Source organism: Hemiscyllium ocellatum, chromosome 20, assembly GCF_020745735.1.
Source record: "Hemiscyllium ocellatum isolate sHemOce1 chromosome 20, sHemOce1.pat.X.cur, whole genome shotgun sequence".
Classification (NCBI taxonomy): domain Eukaryota; kingdom Metazoa; phylum Chordata; class Chondrichthyes; order Orectolobiformes; family Hemiscylliidae; genus Hemiscyllium; species Hemiscyllium ocellatum.
The window spans coordinates 14,710,524-14,726,841 of NC_083420.1; the positions used below are offsets into that span (position 1 = coordinate 14,710,524).

A 16,318-nucleotide genomic window follows, 5' to 3' on the forward strand; every position below is an offset into this window, starting at 1 on the left:
TTCTGGCCATCAATCTAGAACAATAATCAATAGTGCAAACAATGTTGCATTATTTTTTGAAATTCTCAGAGGCTTTATGATGCACTTCTTAGGCCACACTTTGAAAATGCATTAATTCTGGTGACTGAAGCAGCGGAGTAACATAAAAGCTCCAAGGTTTGTGGGGCAAAGCAGGCTTGTCAGCTGTCAACTTTTACAGGAAAATCCAAAGTGGAATTCAAGAAACTAACCCAATATAATATTCAAAGTGAAATTAAGTGGTAGGACAAGTAATAGTTCCACACTCGTGACCTCTCCACTCACTCATCTCTATTGCCGAGCTGCATGGAACAAGACTCAGCCAGTTCTACGGTTACCTTTCCAGTCATGTGATCTCCTGCAATGTCTACTTCTCACTTCCACTTTAACACCTCTGGAATCTGTTTTCATACAACTCAGTTTAAGCTTTAATTTGCAATGAATACTTCTGATCACACTGTTGAATTATTAACTTTGATTTATTAGCTTAACACTAAATTGGGGCAGCACAGTGGCTCAGTAGTTAGCACTGTTGCCTCACAGCACCAGGGTCCATGGTTTGAGAACAGCTTCGGGTGACTGTGTGGAGTTTGCACATTCTCCCTGTTTGTGTGTGGCTTTCCTCTGGGTGCTCTGGTTTCCTCCCACGGTCCAAAGATGTGCAGGCCACCTGAATTGGCCAAAGCTAAATTGCCCATAGTTTTAGATGCATTAGTCAGAGTGAAATGGGTCTGGGTGGGTTACCCTTTGAAGGGTTGGTGTCGACTGGTTGGGCCGAAGGGCCTGTTTCCACACTGTAGGGAATCTAATCTAAATCAGTTGCTTAGCATTCTTAGATCAATGCTCAAGTATAGTGAATATAAATTTCCATATTTTAGTCTATGAGTGATCTTTGACACATTAAGACAAAAACAATTCAACCAAGACAGGTTCAGTTAGAAATCCTGACTTACGACCTGTTATGAAGAAACAAATAGTGAAACATTCTAGATAATATGTCCAAGCCTTTTTAGCAATATTAAAACTTTAAGGATTTCAATTATCAGCATTTTTACATGTTTGGCTGAGGGACATTCGAACATTTGTCTTTGTAATTCACCGAAGATGCACCTAACTTAGAAACAGAAATCAGTTGTGATGTGTTGTAGTTTCCTTAATGTCATTTAAGCAAAGAAATCTGCCAATCTTTCTTAATCTTGCCAATATGCAAGATGTCCCACACCAACTTGACTGATTCTCAACTATCCTTTGTAGTTGCATACTAAGCCTCTCGGTTACATCAAACGGCAGTCATTCAAAAATAGTAACAGTATCTTCTCAGAACAATGAGGGATCAGCAATACATGCCAGCTGTGTCAGCAACACCCACATTGAGAATGAATATTGAAAAGGGAGAAAAAGTTTAGTTACCTAACGATACATTGTGAATTGACACAATGACTACTGCCATGAATTCTACAGTATTTGCTACATGCCAAATATATTGTACTGTTTTCGTGCAATGTAAAACGGCTATTTTCCTTGTAGAAAGTTGATGGACCCAATCAATCATGTTATTTCTTTATAACAGCACAAATATTTTTCTTCAAAGCAGCAGCACAACAAACATTATTATTAATCAGCATCATGCAAATGAATAACGCAACATTTCATATGTATTTTGGGATAAGAACTGCATAGGAGGCAAATAGTTAATTTACAAAGAGAAAGAATATACTCTGATAAATACAAAGAACAGATTGACAGAATTCACTTTTTTTTCTTTTATTGTCCAAGTACCTTTTAAAAGATAATTGTACAAGTCAGCACACTGAAAGATGACTGAAACCAGGTAACTAAATCTTTTGACGTGCTGCTACTTGAAAACATCTTTAGAAAATGTACATATTTACAATGGAAACCCTTAGAAAAAAGGGAAATGCAAAACCCGTGAATGCAGGGCCACATAAAATCCTGCTGGACACCAAATGCAGGAGGAGAAACCATACTGCAGATCCCTGGATGAGGAGAGCTAATCCTCAGTCATGGGGGTCACATAGCGTCAGACAGGTAACAGCATTGAATATAAAAGGCACTCTGTGATGTACTCTTATTTACACAATACCTTTCTGAATCGTGTTAGGCTGTTCTTTTGACTGCCAGAGTTTGGGAAAATTTGTAACTAATTATCCTTTCCATATAACAGACTGAAGACCCGTGATCAGTTTTGAACCCAGTTCTACACAATTAGGCAGCCGAATGGCAGTAAATGAAACTGTGTGGAGGAACAATGCCATCAGAATGGAGGTTGGGTGGGCGGTGAAGGAGCAGCAGCATGATAAATTTGATTGTTTACATTGTTAATAAACTGGCAGAGTAATGAAAGCCCAACTTGCAGTGTCAAGTTTTAAAATCAGAATCAATGCCTTTTGACAATGAGTAGGAGCAAGGACACCTGATATAAATAAACCAGCACACAATGAAATTTGACAGATGAAGGTACAATTTTTCTCCAACAATTCCCAGCTTGAATATCCTGATTAAAGTCATTAACAGTAACTTTTACTGTATAGGCCTTTTCTTCCCCATGAGAATGCTTGCCTCAAGAAGCAAATTTACTAATGCAGTTTCTTTTAAAAGGCAGTATTTAATGCACCATTAAAACTGAAGTTGGATACCAATAACTGTAACAAATTGATTTATGGAAAAAATGCTCAAATACCAAATGTAATAAAATGCTAGTGGTTAGCACATTTAGAACGAACAGTTTGGCCAGTGTCGGATTTGCTTTTGTTACCAAGAATGGTATTTTAATATTTGGCTGAGGGCAGTTTTAGTCCTGTAACAGATTAACAATAGCTCAGCTCTACTGAACCTACATAATTTAAAGGATGTTTCCAGTTCAAAGTCTGCAAAAACATGGATATTCTAGGCATGGGTTATGATTTATTGAGCTGGTTGTAAGACATTATGTACTTCATGATGAATAAACTGAGTGGAGTTCAGTTGTGACGAGAATGGCTTTAAATTCAGACCCCCACCAAAACTTGAAAAATATTTAAGTTCTCCAATGATTCTCCGAAAGTATTCTAGGACCATGAAACTGAGTTCAATTTAAAACAAAATTTCAGTTTGTAGGAAAACAAATGTATTTGGATCTGCTTCAAATGTAACAAAAAAATGCTGGTGCTTTTAAGAGATAAGTTGAAACTGTTTTTTTCCTGGATATTTTGAACTGGTTAGTGTACGAATATTGATTAATTTTAACTCTGTATGCACCTGCAATAGTTTGAAAATGGCAATGGAAAAGCAGCATATCATTTACATTTCAGGTTGCATGCTTAACACTAACATGTATGATGGTTTCAAACCAAAAAAATTGAAGTGTTGCTGACTGTTGCAATAACAGTTTCATGCTGGATAAATTTTGAAAGTGTAAAATATTGCAATTTTAGTTGCTAATTGACAAAGTTATTACCCAAGACTTGGAAGGTGCGAAGATTAGAAAATCAATCCATTGTAATATAGGCACAACGTTCCATTAGCTTCAACAGCAGCAGCACATTACGTACTATTGTGAAATGGCAATCAGACCCGGATTTTCCTATCATTTGGGACTTAGTAGCTAGGATTTAACAGTTCCTGTTTTCAAATCAGGATGTGCCATAATGTGCAGAAACTGGAAAGCAGCATCACTGTAATAAGTGCTAGGTACCAAAAAATCATTGGTAGTGGGTGGGGAATTGATACCAGTCAATAACTCTCAACATACACATTCCTACAGTGTTGGGTTTAACTAAACTGTGCAACTTTTTCATATGAAAAGGCCTATACAGCAGTATTTGCAAGGGTGGCCTATGTAAACTTTCTTAATGAACATTTTGTCCTGATAAGACAACAGAATCAGTGATAATCATCCATTCTACAAGTGGAGAAACAATTATCAATGGTTTGAAATATGGACCAAATACTATTATTACAGATGGCTGTACACATTTGGTGAGCTCAAGTACCTGTATGTATGTCTTAAAATAACATAAGAGCACTGTTACATTAAAAATGCTATTTTCCTCAGATTACATTATATCAAAAATATGCAGCTTTAGTAAACAGTTTCATATTACAATTTCTAATACAATTTTACAATGCTACATTACACTTAGTGTTTGAAATATACTGATAAAGAGAAGATAATGCTGCAAACATTCCCATCAAAGGACTGCAATGGCAGACCTTGGTGTTGAAAGCACCATTTTTTTCTGCTGTAATGAGCAGTTGCAAAATATCCCTGTGGAGAGTTGGAAGCTTTTATATGTCAGTATGATGCATTTCCACAGTTAACAACCGTGACCCCCAGTAATGTAGTTTGAAATAGTCCAAGCAGCTGAAACTTCTCTTGTACCATAACAGACTCCTCTTCATGGCCATCTTGCATTTAGTCAATTTTTTCCACCTTTCCAATAATTTTCTCCTCAAAAATGGGCAGAATGGCTTCCTCATCACGCACCTCTTCAAATACTACCCCACAATCAAACTCGTCACTTACTTTCTTGAAATAATACCTGCAAAACAGAAAAAAATTCTTAATATACTATTTAATGGCATGAATTTCAAAGTTAGCATTTTAAAAGCAAAATCTTTTATAGAAAATTGACAAAGACAGCAATTTAAAAATAATCACAAGGTTCAGTAATGTTTACGACAATTGAAAAAATTCTTTTAGTTGAATTATTTCTCATCTATAAACTATATCCGGACAGAAAACAGGTAGACAATTTGAGAGATTATGCAACAGTAAAAATAATTAGAAGCTAATCACTGGGCGGCACGGTGGCTAGCACTGCTGCCTCACAGCGCCAGAGACCCGGGTTCAATTCCCGCCTCAGGCAACTATGTGGAGTTTGCATATTCTCCCCGTGTCTACGTGGGTTCCCTCCGGGTGCTCCGGTTTCCTCCCACAGTCCAAAGATGTACAGGTCTGGTGAATTGGCCATGCTAAATTGCCCCTAGTGTTAGGTAAGGGGTAAATGTAGGGGTATGGGTGGATTGCGCTTTGGTGGGTCGGTGTGGACTTGTTGGCCCGAAGGGCCTGTTTCCACACTGAGTAATCTAATCTAATTCTGTAATCTAATCTAATTGCAGAACCTGTAAACCTTCTTATTCTCTCATCTGATATGTTAAAATTCTGCAGTGGTGGAACAGACTTAATCAGAGAATTGTACAGCACAGCAACAGATCCTTTCATCCAAGCCGCCCGTGCTAACCAGATATTCTAATTTAATCTAGTTCCATTTGCCAGCACTTGCCCCATATCCCTTTAAACCCTTCCTATTCTTAGACCCATCCAGGTGCCTTTCATATGTTGTAACTGTACCCGCTGCCATCACGTCCAGGCAGCTCATTCCTTCCATGCACTACCCTCTGTGAAAGAGCATCGCCCCTTAGCTCTCTTAAATCTTTCCCCTCTCACTTTAAACCTATGCTCTCTAGTGTTTAGACTCCCCTACCCTGGGAAAAAGGCCTTGAGTATTCACCCTACCCATACTCAATTTTATAAACCTCTATCAGGTCACCCCTCAGCCTCTGCTGCTCTAAGGAAAAAGGCCCCAGCCTATTCAGCTTCTCCTTATAGCTCAAACCTTCCAAGCCTGGCAATATTCTTGTAAATCCTTTCTTAACTCTTTCAAGTTTAACACCATCTTTCCGACCACAGGGAGACCGGAACTGAACGCAGTATTCTAAAAGTGGCCTTACCAATGTCCTGTATAGCTGCAACATAACACCCCAACGCTTCTACTCAATGCACTGACCAATAAAGGCAAGTGTACCAAATGCCTTCATCACTACCCTGTGACTTGACCTTCAAAAGGAACTATGAACCTGCATCTCAAGGTCTCTGTTGAGAAACACTCCCCAGCACCAAGGATCTAAGTCCTGCCCTGACATGCCTTACCAAAAATGCAACACCATATATTTGCCCAAATTCAACTCTATTTGCTATTCCTACTTCTCAGTTTGTAACAAATTAAGTCAAAGCAACCAATTAAACAACTTGAGCCAAGACACAGATTGGTGTTCATGAAAATGACAGAGCATTCCAGTTGCCTGCTGCTTCAACGCACCACTGTTCCTGGGACAATATTCTTGTCTCAGGTCTGCTGCGGTATTCCAGTGAGTCTAGGGCAAACTAAAAAAACAGCATCTCACTTTGTGCTTGGTGACCCTGCAGCCTTCAGGACTCAATACTGAGTTTAATCATTTTAGAACCTGAATACTTTCCATATCCTTTACCCACCCCCACATCCCAAACCCTGTTAGGATGCCTCCAGTACAGACAACTTATTTTTGCATACTTAAGTTCCCCGTTGTAACAATTCTACGACATTAAATAGTATTACAAAGAAAGGCTGAGGTCAGAGGTATCGATTGATCTGCTTCAAGGCCAGAAACTAAATAGCTTGGTAGTCCTTGGGACTTTTATTTTCTAACATTGGAACAATAGAAGCAGCCTGAATAAGTGGGGTTAAACTCCTAGAGTGTCAGGACATTTAGTTTTAATTTCTTAGTAGCAGTTGCTGGGGTCTTGAAGCTGGCTTTGGAAGCTGCAGTGCATCTCTTTCTGCTACCCCCTCTGTCTCTCACTGTTTTCTCTTGATGTTTTTCCTCCTGGACTGGAGAACTGCCTGTGAGAAAATCTATTTTATCTTTTGTCAAGGGCATGTTTATGGGATGTAACCATAGTGGAACAGTTAATTAGTAGTAGTTAATATATCTATTATTTTGTTAAGCATTTTGATAAAGTTTCAGCTAAGCCAATTCTATTTTGCCTGTATTTCAATGGTAGTGTAAAAATAAAGTGCGTTTTGCTTAACAGAGTAGTTCCACCATTGAATTTCGTCTGGAACACATCTCACACTTGCCTTTAAACAAGACAAAATTGGCTTCCTTCTGATTATAATTTGACGGTATTTGGTCTGTCCCATAATACCATTAGCAGCTTTTCTTTCTCTGACATGGTATCACGCATCTCTTTGACTCACCAACTCTCGCTCCATCTAGGCTTTACCTGTGTCTATCCACTCACTTTTAGCCCCTCCTCCTCCTCCCTCCCCCCAACAAACCAACCCTCGTTTTTGAATACACAATCTTTGTTCCTGGCAATCTAAAGAAGGGCCATTGAACATTAACTCTGCTTTCTCTCCACAGATGCTACCAGACTTGAGTTTCTCCAGCAATTTCAGCTTTTGTTTCAGGTTTCCAGCATCTGCAGTTTTTCGTTTTATTCAAAGTGAAATCACTACTCCTATAAATGTGCTTAGCTAGACCAAAACAGATTTTATTGGTTTTGATTTCAATATTTCGTGTTCATCTACCTTTGAGGGTCTAAGGAAGTTTGGATCAAAACGTGGGGCTTCAGCTCAGGAGTCTTTGACAATGAGGTTGAGTGAAGTGATTACGCCACAGTTGAAGAGGGTGAAGACATGAATGCCCAGCTGGTTCAGTGTGCTATGTGCTTGATGTGGGAGGTCAACAACTCTGGTGTGTCTGGCTTGTATGTGTGTGGAAAGTGTGTGCACATTCAGCTATTGACTGAGCATATTGCAGCACTGATGAAAGAACTCGAGGACCTTAGGCTCATCCGAGAGAACGAGATCTTTCTGGACAAGATCTTCAGCGAGGTTATTACACCAATCATGCCAGAAGAGAGCAGACGATGAGAAGGCAGTGAGGAGACAGGTGCAAGAGACCCCGGGAGAAGTACCTGTCAGAAACAAGTTGAAGCTTTTGGAAACAGTAGGAACTGATGGCACTGCCAGTTCTATCAAAAGTTGGCGCAGAGGCAGAGCGGAAGAGTCGGACATCGCACAGGGCTGTGGTAATAGGGGACTCTATCGGGAGAGGAACTGACCGGGGTTTTTGTGGCAGCAGACGGGATTTAAGGATGGTGTGTTGCCTTCCTGGTGCCAGGGTGAAAGACATCGCAGACAGAGTGTGGGAAATCCTCAAGGACGAGGGTGGTGGTACATGTCGGCACAAATGATGTCGGGAAGAGAAGGAGGAACATACTACAGCAGGACTATGGAGAACTAGGAAGAAGGCTGAAAAGCAGGACGTCCAAGGTGGTTATCTCCGGTTTGCTTCCAGTTCCTCGGGCTGGTGTGGCCAGAAACAGGGAGATAATGGACTTGAATGTGTGGCTGGGGAACTGGTGCAGGAGGCAAGGATTTAAGTTCTTGGATCACTGGGGTATATTTTGTGGTAAGCATAAATTCTACGAGAGAGACAGTTTGCACCTTAATAGGTTAGGGACCAGCATTCTGGCAGGCAGGTTTTCTTAAACTAAGTAGCGGGGGGGGGGGGGGGGAGGAGGAGGTGGAGGGTACGAGATGGATGTTTAAAAAACGAAATTGAAGGGAAAGTTAGAACAAGAGAAGTCAAAAGTTGGCGCAGAGGCTGAACGGAAGAGTCGGACATAGCACACAGCCAGAATACTCAGAAAGGGATCATGCTGTAAGGTTGAGTGAAATAGGGGTTGATGGGAAGGGTGAGAGCAGTAACAAATTGAAAATACTATATATGAATGCACGAAGCATTAGACATAAGATGGATGAGCTTGAGGCTCTTTTGGAAATTGGCAGATACGATATTGTGAGGATAACTGAGACGTGGCTTCAAGTGGACAGGGCCTGGGAAATGAATATTCAAGGCTACATGTGCTATTGTAAGGACAGACTGATGGGCAGTGGGGGTGTGGTGGCCTTGTTGGTAAGGGAGGATATTCAGTCCCTTGCGCGGGGGGGGACCTAGAGTCAGGGGATGTAGAGTCAGTGTGGATAGAGCTGCGAAATACTAAGGGTAAAAAGACCCTCTTGGGAATCATCTACAGGCCCCCAAACAGTAGTCTGGATGTCAGATGTAAGGTGAATCAGGAGCTGTAATTGGCCTGTCGCAAAGATGTTACTACAGTTGTTATGGGGGATTTTAACATGCAGGTAGACTGGGAGAATCAGGATGGTATTGGACCTCAAGAAAGAGAGACTTTGTGGAGTGCCTCAGAGATGGATTCTTAGAGCAGCTGGTGCTGGAGTCGACCAGGGAGAAGGCAATTCTAGATCTGGCATTGTGTAACGAACCAGAATTGGTCAGAGACCTTGAAGTGAAGGAGCCATTGGGAAGTAGTGACCATAATACATTAAGCTTCAATCTGCAATTTGAGAGGGAGAGGGTACAGTCAGAAGTGACAGTACTTCTGTTGAATAGAGGGAACTATGGAGCTATGAGGGAGGAGCCGGCTAAAGTTCAATGGTGCAATACCTTAGCAGGGATGACCATGGAGGAACAATGGCGGATATTTCTGTGTATAATGCAGAAGTTGCAGGATCAGTTCATTCGTAAAAGGAAGAAAGATCCCAGGAGGAAGCATGGGCGGCCGTGGCTGACGAGGGAAGTTAAGAAACATATAAAGTTAAGAGAGAAAAAGTATAACATAGCAAAGATAAGTGGGAAACTGAGGACTGGGAAGCTTTTAAAGAGCAACAGAGGATTACTAAGAAGGAAATACGCAGAGGAAAAATGAGGTACGAAGGTAAACTGGCCAATAATATAAAGGAGGATAGTAAAAGCTTTTTTAGGTATGTGAAAGGCAAAAAAATGGTTAGGACTAAAATTGGGCCCTTGAAGACAGAAACAGGGGAATATATTACGGGGAACAAAGAAATGGCAGAAGAATTTAATGGGTACTTCAAATCTGTGTTCACTGGGGAAGACAAGCAATTTCCCTGAGGTAACAGTGGCTGAAGGACCTGAACTTAAGGGAATCTCTATTTGCCAAGATTTGGTGTTGGAGAGACTGTTAGGTCTGAAGATTGATAAGTCTCCAGGACCTGATGGTCAACATCCCAGGGTACTGAGGGAGGTGGCTCGGGAAATCGAGGATGTGTTGGTGATTATTTTCCAGAGTTCGATAGATTCGGGGTCAGTTCCTGAGGATTGGACGGTGGCTAATGTTATACCACTTTTTAAGAAAGGTGGGAGAGAGAAAGCTAGTTAGTCTGACCTCAGTGGTGGGAAAGATGCTGGAGTCTATTCAAGTTCTGAACAATGATCTGAAAGTATGTTCAAACAACCCAAATCTTTCAAGTCTTGGATTGGGAATTGGGTTACCAGTCATAGCAAGAACTATGGTAGCGAGGCTCACTTAATTGTATGAGGTCTTGCACCAATCTCTTCAGAAGGGTAAACCTCCTTTTCAAGCAGATTGAGAGATGTTCACAGGTAAAGGGATAGTAGGAAAATGGGAGGCCTTCAAAAAAAAAGATATAACTAGAGTCCAGAGACATGATATTCCTATTAGGGTGAAAGGAAAGGCTGGTAGGTGTAGGGAATGCTAGATGACTGGAGAAATTGAGGTCTTGGTTAAGAAAAGAAAGGGAGCATGTGTCAGGTATAGACAGCAGAAATCGAATGAATCCTTAGAAGAGTATAATGGCAGTAGGAATAAACTTGAGAGAAATCAGGAGGGCAAAAAGGGGACATGAAATAGCTTTGACAAATAGGATTAAGGAGAATTCAAAAGGGTTTTTATAAATATATTAAGGACAGAAGGGTAACGAGGGAGAGAATAGGGTCCCTGCAAGATCAGCAAGGTGGCTTGGAGCCACAGAAGGTGGGAGAGATACTAAACGAATATTTTGCATCACTGTTTACTGTGGAGAAGGACATGGAAGATATAGAATGTGGGGAAATAGTTGGAGACATCTTGAAAAATGTCTATATTACAGAGGAGGAAGTGCTGGATGTCTTGAAACGCATAAAAGTGCATAAATCCCCAGGACCTGATCAGGTGTACCCGAGAACTCTGTGGAAAGCGATTGCTAGGTACCTTGCTGATCAATTTGTATCATTGATAGTCACAGGTGAGGTGCTGGAAGACCGGAGGTTGGTGCCACTATTTAAGAAGGGCGGTAAGGACAAGCCAGGAAACTGTAGACCAGTGAGCCTGACATTGATGGTGGGCAAGTTGCTGAAGGGAATCTTGAGGGACAGGATTTACATGTATTTGGAAAAGCAAGGATTGATTAGGGATAGTCAGCATGGCTTTGTGCATGGGGAATCATGTCTCAGAAACTTGATTTGAGTTTTTTTTGAAGTAGTAACAAAGAGGATTGATGAGGGCAGAGTGGTAGATGTGATCTATATGGATTTCAGTAAAGCAATCGACAAGGCTCCCATGGTAGAATGGTCAGCAAGGTTAGATCTCATGGAATACAGGGAGAACTAGCCATTTGGATACAGAACTGGTTGGAAGGAAGACGACAGAAGGGGTGGTGGAGGGTTGTGACCAGTGGAGTGCCACAAGGAATGGTGCTGGGTCCACTGCTTTTTGTCATTTATACAAGTGATTTGGATGTGCACATAGGAGGTATAGTTAATAAGCTTGCAGATGACACCAAAATTGGAGGTGTAGCGGACAGCAAAGAAGGTTACCTCGGACTACAACAGGATCATGATCAGATGGGCTAATGGGCTGAGGAGTGGCAGATAGAGTTTAACTTAGATAAATGCAAGGTGCTGCTTTTTGGAAAAGCAAATCAGAGCAGGACTTACACACAATGGTAAGGTCCTAGGGAGTGTTGCAGAACAAAGAGACCTTGGCGTGCAGGTTCATAGTTCCTTGAAAGTGGAGTCACTGGTAGGTAGGATAGTGGAGGGGCATTGGTATGCTTTCCTTTATTGGTCAGAGCATTGACTATAGGAGTTGGGAGGTTAAGTTGTGGCTGTACAGGACACTGGTAAGGCCACTTTTGGGATATTCTTTTGGAATTTGTGCAATTCTGGTCTCCCTCCTATCAGAAGAATATTGTGAACTTTGAAAGGGTTCATAAAAGATTTATAAGGATGTTGCCAAGGTTGGAAGATTTGAGCTACAGGGAGAGGCTGAATAGGTTGGGCCTGTTTTTCCTGGAGTGTTGGAGGCTGAGGGGTGACCTCAGAAGTTTCTAAAATCATGAGGAGCATGGATAGTATAAACAAACAAGGTCTTTTCCCTGGGGTAGAGTGGAAAGAGTCCAGAAATAGAGGGCATAGGTTTAGGGTGAGAGGGGAACGATTTATAAGAGACCTATGGGGGCAACTTTTTCATCCAGAGGGTGGTGCGTGTATGGAATGAGCTGCCAAAGGAAGTGGTGGATGTGGATACAATTACAACATGTAAAAGGGAGCTGAATGAGTATATGAATAGGATGGGTTTAGAGGGATATGAGCCAAGTGCTGACAAATGGGAATAGATTAAGTTAGGAAATCTGGTCAGCATGGATGAGTTGGACCAAAGGGTCTGTTTCCGTGTTGTCGATCTCTGTGGAAAATGAATGGATTGGTGCAGATTTTAGCTGAACGTAGTAAAAGTTGATTTGATTAACTTGAGGTTTTTGCCTAAGAAATTATCCTGATTAAATGGCTACAGTACCTCTCCTATGGCCACGGAAGGCCACCCAGCAAAGCCTGTTAGGTTTTCCAGTGACCCCAAAGAGGGAGCCCCTGCTATCAGGCACTCAATACAAATTGGAGGATCTAGGATTGAGCAAGGGGTCTTGCCCCCATTGCTGGTCACCTATCCCCCAACACATCCCTCCCCCTACCACACAACCAACTACAAGCCACCCCTTCCTCCTTCACTCACCTGTGGCCACAGGCAGGTACAGTGCTGGCAGGAGCCACAACACCTGCTGGCATAAATAATCAGATGCCATTATTTGTGTCAGGGAGGACATATATTGCCAGGGACCTCAACTGGGGGACAAAGCCCAACGGTGACCAATTAGGGGAACTTAATTCCGTTTGGTTTTCTGTTCAAAACTAATGGGAACTCTATATCTCCTCTCCAAACTGATGGGCGAGACCATTGTTGACCTTACAAAATCCCAGAAATAATATTTAATACTTACCTGTATAATGTTATTGCTTATTATTAAAGCGATAATTCAATTTCATCTATTCAATAAGTTATCTATCTTGTAACAGTTTTTTGAACTGAAATTGTTTTGAACCTTATTATTTGCTGATTGCTCATCAATTTATCTTCACTTACATACCTGTAATTCCCTTTCTTAGTCAATAGTTCCTTGAACTGTCCCAATGTGACCACACGTCCTTTAACAGATGTCCTGTATGGAATTGGCTCCCCACAAAAATAGTATGCCACCACAATGTTATCACCAGGCTGAGATGCACCATTTGCTGACTTCTTTTGAAGTTTATGCCTATAATGGAAAGAGATCATGGTGAGTTTTTTTTAACTTCATCTTACAACTACATATTGGTAAAATGCCTGCAAAAATAAGACAGAGGAAAGAATCAGCACTTTGTTTTTACTAAACAAACCAAAGTAGTATAAAAAAATTTCAATTAATAAAATTATTCCAGACAACTAAGCAACGGTAACAAAATTACTGACTGCACTGAAATACCTGGTTATTCTAACACTTCTTAAATTCCTTTAGATTCAAGCATAAAGCAAATGAAATTAAAAGAAGGTCTTAGGCATCTCGAAGTATTTTCCTCCATTCATGCCATACACTATTATATTTTGTTTCAATTTGAATTGTATTAAAATGATTTGCACTCTAAAATAACTGGTTTTCACTAAAAAGATCTTAATTACCCAAGTTTATTGTTACAATAAATCTGTGCATATTGTCAATTGATGGTGATTTTATAAATTCACCATTTTTCAAAAAGGTGATTTGAATTTAAACATAAAATGCATAGAGCTAATACTATAATGTTTAGACAATTGAAGTCCTTTCTTAATAACTGAACAATCCTCATTAAAAACTGAGGTAACTAGAATAGAAGGGCTTATGCCCGAAACGTCGATTCTCCTGCTCCTTGGATGCTGCCTGACCTGCTGCACTTTTCCAGCAACACATTTTTCAGCTCATAACTGGAATGGACCAAAGAGTCAAATGGTATCATTTGTCACTAAGATTCCATGACTAAAGATGGTCCTTGAGAATTAATCCACATGCAAATTGGCAAATGAAGGCCTCTTAATCTTGTTATAGAAAATACATCACAGTAATGCTGAAACTTAACAATCTCTGAAGTGCACCGTCTTGTTTTATAGTCATTTGTTAAATGGTGACAAGTGCCCTCTTCCATTATATGGCAGTCTTCAACAGTCTGGCTGCAAAACTACTCCCCAAAAACAGCAACTTGGAATTAGAAAAGTATCTACTAGTCAAATAAACAAACAGTACGCCAGTAAACTTTGATCAAATAGGTATTGCTGAGAGAAGGATTATAAAATAGTCACTGCCGACATTTGAATTCCACTTGTTCTGAACTGTAACCATGATTTCCAAATTATGCTAAGACATAATTGAACCTAAAGCAGTCAGTGATACAAAACTGTAATAAAAAAGGGAACAAATAGCAATTATCTCAACATGAGTCCTTCAAGAAAAAGTAAAAATGAGCGACAGTTTATTTTGCCTTCATGAGTATCCCTTGTGGACTATGCACAACAAAATTACTGACTTCACTGAAAAATCTGGTTATTCTAACACATAGGCATAGAAAATCCACTTCAACCACTGGATTGGAAAATGGATTTAAAACAGGAAACCTCGATGGAGATTAATGTGGAGCTTAACTGATCAAATTAAAAGGCTTACAATTATTAAAATCTATTGTGCTGCAAGGCATGGATACAGTCATAGAGCTGTAAGGCATGGAAACAGACTCTTTGGTCCAACTCATCCATGCCAACCAGATATCCCAAATTAATCCAGTCCCATTTGCCAGCATTTGGCCCATATCCCTTTAACCCCTTCCCATTAATGCACCTATCCAGATGCCTTTCAAATGTTGTAATGTACTCGCTGCCACCACTTCCTCTGTCAGCTCATTCCATACACACACCATGCTTTGCATGAAAAAGTTGCCTCTTAGGTCCTTTTTAAATCTTACCCCTCTCACCTTAAACCGATGCCTTCTAGTTTTGAACTCTCCCACCTCAGGGAAAAAGACCTGGACTGTTCACCCTATCCATTCACCTCATGATTTTTCAAACCTCTAGAAAGTCACCCCATAGCTTTTAACACTCCAGGAAAAATAGTCTCAGCCTATTCACCCTCTTGCAACAGCTCAAATTCTCCAACCCTGGGAATATCCTTGTAAATCATTTCTGAAGCCTTTCAAGTTTAACAACATCCTTCCTAAAGCAGGGAGTCCAGAACTGCACACAATATTCAAACAGTGGCCTAAGCAATGTCCTGTACAGCGCAAAAATTACCTCCCAACTCATATACTCAACACACTGACCAATAAATGGCAAACATACCAAATGCCTCCTTCATTTTCCAGTCCACTTGGGACTCTACTTTCAAGAAACTAAGAATCTGCATTCCAAAGTCTCTCTGTTCAGCAACACAAGTGTACAAGCCCTGCTCTGATCTGACTTTCCAAAATGCAGCATCACGTATTAAATTAAGCTCCTTGGCCCATTGGTCCAGTTGATCGAAGTCCACACCAACCCGCCGAAGCGCAACCCACCCATACCCCTACATTTACCCCTTAACACTACGGGCAATTTAGCATGGCCAATTCACCTGACCCGCACATCTTTGGACCGTGGGAGGAAACAGGAGCACCCGGAGGAAACCCACGCAGGCACGGGGAGAACATGCCTGAGTCGGGAATTGAACCCGGGTCTCAGGCGCTGTGAGGCAGCAGTGCTAACCACTGTGCCACCGTGCCGCCCACATTTGTCACCTGCCAACTTACTAACCATACCTCCTATGTTCACATGCAAACCATTTATATAAATGATGAAAAGCAGTGGACCCAGCACTGATCCTTACTAAATTCTGGGTAATCCAAGATAAAATAGAGAAAAAACTGTAGCTGTAAGAGTTGGTCCACTTTTTTTTTGAGGTATTTTCAGTGTTGGAGCTAACTGCCTCGAACTGTAGGAACAATATTTACTGTTTTATAAACTGTTGCATCATTTTGAAACTTGTTTGGTTAATATTCAAAAATGTTAACAATTCCAATTATTTAATAAAAATAAAACATCTCTAATTAGATTGGAAGGATTAATCAAGCCATTGATTATGTTGGTAACTGCTAAAATTAAAATCTTAAAATGATAATTTTGAATCATTTTATATTGGTCACATTTATTAAAGTGTCCAGATAATAAAGATGTTTTGGCAACAACTATATAACATTCAAACCAACTGATATCATTATACGTTTGTTTGTTACTACTTCTGGTAAATAGTTGATATAATAGTTGCGTGCTATACAGTTTAAAACC

General features: G+C 40.6%; 1 protein-coding gene across 4 annotated transcripts in view; it reads right to left on the bottom strand.

Moving 5' to 3' along the window:
* Window positions 1–1,766: 1,766 nt before the first annotated feature.
* axin1 (axin 1) overlaps window positions 1,767–16,318 on the bottom strand; it is a 132,851-nt gene continuing 118,299 nt past the window's right edge. For all 4 annotated transcript variants that reach the window (XM_060840526.1, XM_060840527.1, XM_060840525.1 and 1 more), the window contains 2 exons: window positions 13,089–13,256; window positions 1,767–4,559 (listed from right to left, as the gene is read on the bottom strand). In XM_060840526.1, coding sequence (XP_060696509.1) covers window positions 4,433–4,559; window positions 13,089–13,256 — 295 coding nt within the window. In that variant the 3' untranslated portion in view covers window positions 1,767–4,432. The remainder of the gene's footprint in view (window positions 4,560–13,088; window positions 13,257–16,318) is intronic.